Consider the following 9358-nt stretch of genomic DNA (forward strand, 5'->3'; position numbering starts at 1 on the left):
TGAAAGAAACACTGGTAAATACTATAATACATCAACAACAAAGTTATTCTATGAACTCGCTACTACATTAAGGAGAAAAACAACATTAATTCCAGGAATGGTTAACACTTGTGGAGATCACCAAAGCAAAACACACACACAAAAATACTCGTACTTCAACTAGGTTTTTACATGTTTTCTGTTTCTTACCAAACTTAGGATATAGGGCCAAACACTTAATCGTAGCAGCTGCTGTAGTACAGGTAGCAGGTTAGTTCAGTGATTTTCAAATTCAGTATTTTTTCAAAATATTCAGAATTTCAAAATATTACTGAATATTCAAAATTCAGTAATTTTTCAAAAAGAAAAACTCTTGCCAGACCTTTCTAAAACAGCATTAGCTAAAACAGAGCTAATTTTTTTATTCCTGTCATGTGCCCCAAAATTTGCATTAAGTAGCTACTTCAAGGTTTGCCTTTTCCCACTGCAACCCTTTCTTACAAAGCCCTAAAGAGAGCTACATTGTAGATATGCACATTACTCTATGTTGTGCCAGGAGTACCACAGAAAGAATGATGGCTTAAATCTTGGATAGCCTATGGAAAGCAGGGTAAGAAAGCTCTCACAAGAAATATATAAATACAAATAATAGTAAATCAGTATGGGCTCATTCAGCTAATAAAGTTAATAAATGTGATTAGATACCATAAAGCTGTTTGGCAGTTGAGAATAAAAATATGAGAAATCAAAGTTATTGTAATATTTATTGAAAAAATCTAAAAATATTCATTTAACTAGTTTTACATCTACCTTACCACCCATCTTCTGTGAAATTCCATAGTAGTAGAGTTTTTTAACACATACAAAAAGGCTGGTTAGCCAGAATTGTTAATCTGGCCTCAGATAGATGTACTGAAAATGAACTGCATCATTTCTTCTTGTTTCCATTATGAATATAGAAAACAGTATCAATATACTAACCACTGTGCCAACCATGTTGCTGTTCAAGGTATCAGGTACGAAGAAATTATTGAATTATTTTAGCTTATAATCGGATAAAACCAGAGACTATGTCAGAATTGTTCAAAAACTACAAGAGTCAACATGATCAAGGATAAAACATAAATTTGAACTGTTAGTAGTAAGAACAATTTAGTTAGCAGTAAGAACAATTTAGATAGTAATAAGAACAAGAATCATTTTTTTATGGCAGCTGACACCTTCATTTCACAGCAGTCACAAACAATCCCAAATTAAATCCCCTCTTCCCCACCTAAAAAGATTTCATATATACAAGACTCCCATAATTTAAGGATTAGAAAACTCTTCCAGAAGTAAGTGAAGTCATTCGGTAAGTGAAAATCCTGTCATAAACCTTTCCCATACTCTCTCATTATCATCTGATTTGAGGAAAAGACCATTAGAAATGTTTTCCCAACTCTGTTAAATTCTACTTTTTAAAATAAATGTGCAGTTAACAAATATCTTGCTTAATAATTTTCTTAACAAAATAAAAACATCCCTTAATAACTGGGTAAAATGAAAGTCTGTTTTTATAAAGGACAACTTATTTGAAACTGAAAGTTGAGGCTGAGAGACAATAGAACAGTTAGTCTTATAATAAAACCTCTCATAACTCTACAGAAGGTTACTGTAATTTCATAATATATGAAATACTATACCTGTTCTCAGTTTCAGAAGTTTGATTTGTAAATGAAGTATGCGTCAACTGCTTGGGAGCCAAACCTACAATTAATCAAAGATAATAACCTCATTATAAAAAGGTTTTAGTTATAAAGGTAATTTGATCTACATGAATTGTGATTTTTAAAAACATATTCAAGACAATGCTGCAATTTGTTTGTGGCCAATAAAAAAAGATGCAACCTTGAAGCATTATTCAGATATTCCTCCACATATACTTAAAAAAATACGGAATTTTCTTCAACGTTTCCACAGCAGTTCTGCAGAGCAGTTTGCCAGCAGCTAAACAAAGCCAGTAGTGAAACTACATGGGAGTTTAAATCTGGTTATACCAACACCCATATAAATAGCTCTATGCATAGTATTAGAATCATAAATGTATAGTATGCCCCCATCTGAGGTGTGTTTTATAACACTTAAGGAGAAGAAACAATTAAGAAAAGCAAAAGAAAGAAAAAAAATTTTTACATTCTCTAACAGTACAGCTGGAATATTTTGCCCTTCAAAAATACCCTACAACGGCAAGAAAAAAAACTAGTTAGTAAACCTAAATAGTTAAACAGTGCACTCAAAATCAGGTTCAGATTAAAAAAACAAAAACAAAAACAAAATAACCCCAAACAAAACCAAAACTCAAACCAAAACAAAAACCCCAACAAACCAAAAACTCAAAAGCAAAAGGATGAAATATCAAGAGGGAAGTTAATAAAGAGACATATTAGTGATCCATTGATAATATTTCTTAATCAAATGTACTTGAGTCAAAATATTCACATCATGCTCATCATAAGGTTTGACAAACTGCATTCACAGGCTGAAGTGAAGACTACATAATAAAAACAGGAGAGTGATTACTCAATCAATAATTTGATCAAGATCAGGTAGAACAATTTAGCAGAATGAAGTGCAGATACTTATTCAAAGGAAGGGGTAACCAACAGAGAATCCTCAAGAGAAACCGATCCAAGAGAAGAACCCAATTGAAATGTGGAAGTTTTACTACTTTATTACATGGAAGAGGAAAGGATTTAGTTGGGTTTTTTCTGTTTGTTTGTTTTAAAAGTTGTTACTTCACTTTTACTCAAATGGAGCATATTTAAGCATTAAAATATTCATGCATAAAGCACAAAGATGCACTAAAATCAGCACTGCGTAGTAAAACCAGACACCTCTCTCTCCCACTACACAGCCCAGAGATAAAAGGACGTTTGTTGCTACTAAAGTGGCCATGGGTGTGACACACAAAGAAATATAAAAACCCTGGTGAACAGTTCCAACCCCAGAAGTTTAGTTCTGCACCAACTGTACCTTATTCTGTGAAGCACTCCTCTGAAAGGAAGACTTATGCTTCCCATATAACTGGTCAGAAGAAAAAGAAAAATTAGTAGTAAACAGTTACCTTGAGGTTCACTTCCTCCAGGTTCTTTTTTTAATTGTTTTGGTGGTTTAGGAGCTGTAACATACTTTACTGGAGAACTTTTCAGACTTGATTCCAAATGTAATTGAAAGTTCTAAACAAACCAGAAAATATTAAAGCCACAAGCTATTTAATGCCTCTAACCTATTAACAAAATCACTGAGTTAACTTCAGTATTAACATCTCGAATACAGTACCAGTTTTCTGATTCCTATGTTATTTCAAACAAACAAAATGCAATTGATTAGCTAGTCCATATTGAAGTTTGTGGTATTAATTTTGCAAAAAGTCTTTTTCATTTTACATATAACCTTGTAAAATACTTCCTACGGAACACCTTTGTCCTTAAAATCTTAAATTTTAATAGAAGCTTATTCAGATAGAGAACACTTTTTTCCCCTCTCATTTCTTTTAATACACCTTTTCAGCACAGAACAGCTATGCAAGCTTAAGTGATCAAAAAGCATCCATATGAATCTGTACAACCTCTGGCTCCAGCAGGAAATTTTATTGATCAACATTTAGTTAACTACAGAACTTAGCAGGGTGGAACAGATTCATTTTCCAGCTTACTATCATCCCATCTATGACAACACACCAGTAAAGGATCTTTAATACATTTGAAAATTTTAAGTTACTGTAAAATAAAGTCATTGTTAAAACAAACTTTCTGAGCATGGCATTCTCAGAAAACAGAACAGATTGGGAACACCCTCCCACCATATGCTGTAATTAAAATTACTTACCTCATCTGGTCTTGGATCACATAAATGTTTTGTCAAATTACTCAACAAACCATTTTCTGCACCTCTCTTTGTGGGCTGTTTTATTTCTTTAGCTCCAGCTCTTTCAGACGAAGGATCTGATTTCTCCTGCACACAAGTTGCATTTTCATTCTCAGAGAGTCCTGTTATTGACAGCTTGCCTTGTGCCTTTAAAAGCTCTGTTTCTGCAGCTATTTGACTTGCCTCTGAAACTTCAGGGTAATCTTTTAACAAAGAAAGCTTGAGGGCATTTGCAGAATTTAAGTTACTTTGTTTCATGTTACTAGCTTTCAGTAATTTAATTTTGGTCCATTTAGAGTTTTTGTTTGAGGAGTTATTTCTACCATTCAGAGTGCATTTGACAGGCATTCCTTTTTTGCTAGGGAAAAAACGTTTGCATTGAGTACTTTGACTAGGTTCTTTCTGAGTAAGCATTTCACTTTGTTGAAGCGGTATTTCGGCATGCTTTTCTTCTGTTTTTCTATACTCAGCATTAGGGGAATCTTTTTTGACCTCTACTGTATCTGACTCAATCTCACCTGCGATTTCTTCACAAAGTTCAAGGATGCTTACTCTTTTGGATTTTGCATCATTCTCTGGTTGATCAGCCACATTTGTTTCACTTACAGATGGCTGTGAAATCTTTTTTGGTTTTGTACTGTTTTTTACATTCTGATGCATTTGTTGCTTTTCCTTAGTTACCGTCTTAGAATTTGGCTTAAGAGAATCTGTTTCCACTTTCTTTTTGTTGCTAGGAATAGGAGATACAGGGCCTGTTTGGTCTTTCTTAACTTCCTCAAGACTCTCATCAGGACAAAATGATGACCCTTGAAGGTTATGTTGAAGGCTGTTGGAATTACCATTTTTATTGTCTACTTTACATTTTTTCTCTTTCAGAGAGCTGGTCACTTCTACATGTATTTCTTTATCCTCATTTGTGTTGTTTGGTTTTATTTTTGTGTTTTTCTGTTCCATTCCCTCTCCAGCAGATTTAAGTACTGCTGCTGCAACACTGTGAGTGGGTCTCTTTGCCTGGCTACTTTGTTTAACTTCCAATGCTTTTTCTTCTTTAACTTCTCTGTTGCGCAGGGATCTTGCTGGTACATGTAAATGTGTTAACTGTTGCAGTCTCTGTGATCTCCTCATTACTGTGGGCTCATTTGGTGCAATTATGCATTTTGACTTAGGGATTTCTTGCACGGATTTTTTCTGGCATACCTCCTTATTTTTTGTAGATTTAGGCTGCTGTTGGACCTTTTTGTCAGGTATTGGTTTATTATTCGAGTTGAATCCTGATGATCTTGTAGTCATGCGTGTTCCTAGTTCAGGTTCATTGGTGTTGTCACTGAAAGATTCAAATAATTATTTTTTCAGCATCCAGAAAGCAGAATTTGTCATAAGACACTTCTCATTCCTACGAACCTCTGCCTTTTTTTCTCCTTTTCTTTTTTAAAAGATTAGATCTTACACACTCAACTTTTAGAATAATTTTCTCTAGAATCATTCTAAAAACACTTCACTTCCACTTGGATACTCTTAAGTGTAGAACTTAATGTTTTTTATGCATGGCAAGACTGAACTATGAACCCCAGATGAATGCTTTTTAACATCTCTAGCAGTTTTTAATTGTTGACACTTGTGGCTTTCAAATGAAGTATTAGCTTATATAGTATTAGATTTATTTTTGCTTCAGAAACTTTTTGGGAGGAAGTCTTTCTGGATTTCAAGACACTAACATGGTTCCAGAAAAAGATTATGTAGCAGATATCATACTTAATGATTTAAGGCTGATCTTCACACTAGTTACTATTTAGCTGTATATTTAACTCAAATTCATTCTGCTTAGATTGTGTCTGCACTAATTTAGTCTATTAAGATAACCTAGAAAAATTACTTTTTTTTTTTGTCACTGACCTGTTTGATTTGACAGAGGTTTTGAGTACAGTTTTCTCCTGCACTGCGCACCGATTTGGCTTTGATTTATTTGAGACATGTTTTGTATCTGACACCTCTTTTTCCTTCTTCGCTGATGACAGTTTGCTGTTCTTGTCCAGCTTTGGACGTTTAGCAGAAGGCTCTACTAACATAGACTTCCTTTTCTGAGCTGCCATTTCTGTAAAACACAATAATTGATTCAGCTTTCAGAGTCTTTGTCAACTGTTGTTACCTTGTCAGTTAATATAACCAAAGATTTGCCTGGTTTACAAAATAAGGTAATTGATACTCACTTTTCCTTTTAGAGGCCGATCACGCTAACTGTGATCAGAAAGCAAATCATCAAAGCAATCTCAAATCAAATTACATTTATTTTACTTACAGGTTTTTACAAGAGGTAATCGATGTTTAGGCCAAAGTAACTTATCAAGGTGTGCCAAGAGCATTCCTTATGTATATGCTTACGAACAGGACGTTTCATGCCACCTATGAAGAATATAAAATGTTCATGCAGTAAGCACTTTATTAACTTCCTTCTCAGACTCTGAATTTGGCATTCCCACCCTCTTTATCCCTTCAAATAATGCTTAGCTTTAAAGTTTCTTTGATAATCAATTTAAAAAAAAAAACAACAAAACCCTACAAATTTTATTTCCATATCCAGCAATTTTTGGCATTTTGCGGTCTTAAGCATTACCCTTTTACCTTTTGAAAGGTGGCAAATAATAGTACCATTTGAAAGGAAGTTTCTCAGCCTTTCACATTTTTCCAGAAAATAGTATGCTGCTCTCTTTCACAGCCCACGAAAAAGTGGGCCTGCTGTCAACCCTGTGCCTCACAGCAACAGTGAATAAATCCATTAGACTCTACTAAGTTTTGTGGCTGCTACTGCAGAACTTCATAGACATCAGCAGCCACCTATAACTGTTCTTTCTAATATGACTTAAGCTACAACTCAGAGACAGAAAGCCTAGAAAGTAGCATTATTTGAGACATTTGACTTGGGCAGTTAAAGATGATGTCTTCATGAGAGCTGGAATGGTGTTAACAATGCAGAAGTTAATCTGCACAAGAGTCTGAATACTAGCAGAGATCCTCATTAAAAAGTCTTCACAGATTCAGTTGATCATACCTTTCACATTTATTTGTGGCTTCTGAAACTTTTAAGTTCTCTTATTCAAAGACACTGTTTTTGTATTATAGCATAAGTAATAATTGTTCAGCAAAGTTTCACTAATATCTTTTTAAAATTAAGTTTACTGGAAGACTCAGCACTCAGAACTTCCATATCACCTTTTTAGGTCAAGAATTATCTATTTTTGCCATTGACAGACTGACAAAGAGATTATATTTCTGTAACAAAATTATATTACTTTTCAAACTTTAACTAATCTGATGTTAATTTGACAGATTCTAAGGTCAAACAGGAACTTTAAGTTACCAGTTGTACAAGACAGACCAGATACTTTCATTTTATTACAACTACAGTAAGCCTTCCAGTATTGACAAATGCATGTCTTTCTCTAACAATTTGAAAGATACTTACATTATGCTCTTTTTATTAATTACTCACTATACAAAAGGAAAAATTAAAGCTGTACTTTTTCTTTTCTTTCAGATTTTAAATTGTCCTTAAACTCATTTTCATTTATCCACTTTTTTATGAAGACACTTCTAACCATGCAAGACTGATAATGTTCAAATTCCAGGCAACAGTGCTGTCTTCTGACTTGCTCCTTTAAAGAAGCTGCATGACCAGCGAATCATATTCAAGATATGTTTTTTTAATTCTATCCAGGGAAGAAATCTCTAATAGCACTTTTCATGGTGCTATTTCCACATCTCTCCCTAAGGAACCAGTAACAGAATTTGTATGCCTTACTTCTAATAGCTCATGAGCTCCATGACGCTTAGCAAGCCTACGGGTTTCCACTAGTCAAAGATTATCCATCAGAGCCACAGTATAGCCACTCACCCTGAAAATAACAGCTGAATAAGTCTTCAGTCTTATATTCTCTTAGTTTAGAGCACAACACTGCCGTTCAGAATTTAAGAACACCGTGACACATACTGTATACACATAGACCGTCTTGGTCTTTTTCCCAGACATACACAGACATCACCGTCACTCTCGGCCACATGACATGGCATACTCAGGAAAGACTTTAAAGTACAAAACGGAAAATATAATCCTGCTCTCACCGGTATTGCCTCTCAGGACACTAACAAGTACACTCTCCTCCCACAAAGAGAACCAGCTCTTTACTAGTCATTGCTTTCCTACTAATATTTTGCACAGCAGAGCAAGGACTTTTCCAGACATTCAAGAACTGGCAGTTTCTGCCCTGAAGAAGTCCCCTCTAGTAAAAGCCAGATTATGGAAAGAAGGGAAGACACAGAAGTACAAGAACAAACTACTCAACAATCAAAGGTTTTGGTGCACAAAGCAGAGGAAAAACAGAAGCACCAGCTCCCACACCCTCAAGTCCTTAAGGCAGGGGCGAGCCCTTGGTCTCTGCTGAGACTGGGGGCCCACCTGCTTGACAGGGCGCTTGGATCCCACGCATGAGCCTCTCCCAGTGACGGCCGCGACAGAACCTCGCAGCCCCCACGCCTTCGCTGCCGGCTGAGACCCTACGACGGAACTCAAGAGGAAGGAAGAAAAGGGAAGGCCTCCAAGCGTGGCCCAGTGTCATCCGCCTCAGCGCCCCGCCGTCACAACCCTTCTGGAGCAGGGCCTGGCAGGGAGCCCCTAAACCTGGCCGAGAGTTCCTCAGGCCAAGGCAAGGGCCGCCGAGCGGCACAGCGGGGGCTGCGGAGGAGCAGCCGTACCCCGCAGGGCGCGCCCCCTCCCCCTCCCCCCAGCTCCCACTCGCGAGCAGTTGGCGAGAGGGTATCGCCCACTCACTCCCACCGCGATCGCGGAGACAGCGGCGGCCGCAGGCAGGCCCGAGCCCGGGCCGCGGCCGGCGAGGGAGGCCCGAGGAGGGGACGCCGGCCTTTCGGCCCCGAGGCGGGGGCAGACGGCACCTCTCCGCCCGAGGACGGGCTACCGCTCACGGAGCGGGGGGCGAAAGGCTGACAGAAGCCGCGGGGCGGGGGCAAACTTCCTCGTCCCCCCGTGCCCCCCCACCGGCGCGAGGCGGCCGCTTACCTCGCGCGAGTGTCAGCGACGTGCCGGCAGCGCGAGCCGCCCTCCTCGCCAGCTGCGGGCGGGGCGGGGGGTGGGGTGGGGGGAGAGGGAGGGGGAGGAGGGGGCGGGGCGGAGGCGCGCGACAGGGGGGTGGGGGCGCGCACGCGCGCGCGGGGCCGGGGCGCGGGTGGGGGAGCGGAGGCGCGCGCAGGCTGCGGCGTCGAAGTGAGCGCGGCTCGCGCACCCTGCGAAGCTGCGGCGGCGGCGGCGACGAGCCCGAACCTCCAGCCTGCCCACATCCGGGCACGGGGCAGCCCCGCCCCGCCCTACCCGCCGCCGCTCGAGCCTCCCCCCGCCGGAGACGAGACACTTCCGGCGGGTGTCGGGCGCGGTGTCTTTTGCGCATGCGCAGCGGGCGCCGCGGAG

The 9358-nt window shown here is 39.3% G+C and overlaps 1 protein-coding gene across 5 annotated transcripts in view; it reads right to left on the reverse strand.

Moving 5' to 3' along the window:
* ESCO1 (establishment of sister chromatid cohesion N-acetyltransferase 1) overlaps positions 1 to 9096 on the reverse strand; it is a 35216-nt gene extending 26120 nt beyond the window's left edge. For 2 of the 5 annotated variants that reach the window (XM_075023105.1, XM_075023102.1), the window contains exons 1-6: positions 8954 to 9095; positions 6182 to 6285; positions 5779 to 5977; positions 3847 to 5209; positions 3083 to 3194; positions 1662 to 1725 (exon numbers count right to left, since the gene is read on the reverse strand). In XM_075023105.1, the coding sequence (XP_074879206.1) occupies positions 1662 to 1725; positions 3083 to 3194; positions 3847 to 5209; positions 5779 to 5975 (1736 nt within the window). In that variant the 5' untranslated portion in view covers positions 5976 to 5977; positions 6182 to 6285; positions 8954 to 9095. Of the gene's footprint in view, positions 1 to 1661; positions 1726 to 3082; positions 3195 to 3846; positions 5210 to 5778; positions 5978 to 6181; positions 6286 to 8335; positions 8620 to 8953 lie in introns of those variants that run through there. The other 3 variants (XR_012649765.1, XM_075023103.1, XM_075023104.1) reach the window with 3 other exon arrangements.
* Between the last annotated feature and the right edge of the window lie 262 nt (positions 9097 to 9358).

This window comes from Buteo buteo, chromosome 3 (assembly GCF_964188355.1).
Source record: "Buteo buteo chromosome 3, bButBut1.hap1.1, whole genome shotgun sequence".
NCBI classification, from domain to species: Eukaryota; Metazoa; Chordata; class Aves; order Accipitriformes; family Accipitridae; genus Buteo; species Buteo buteo.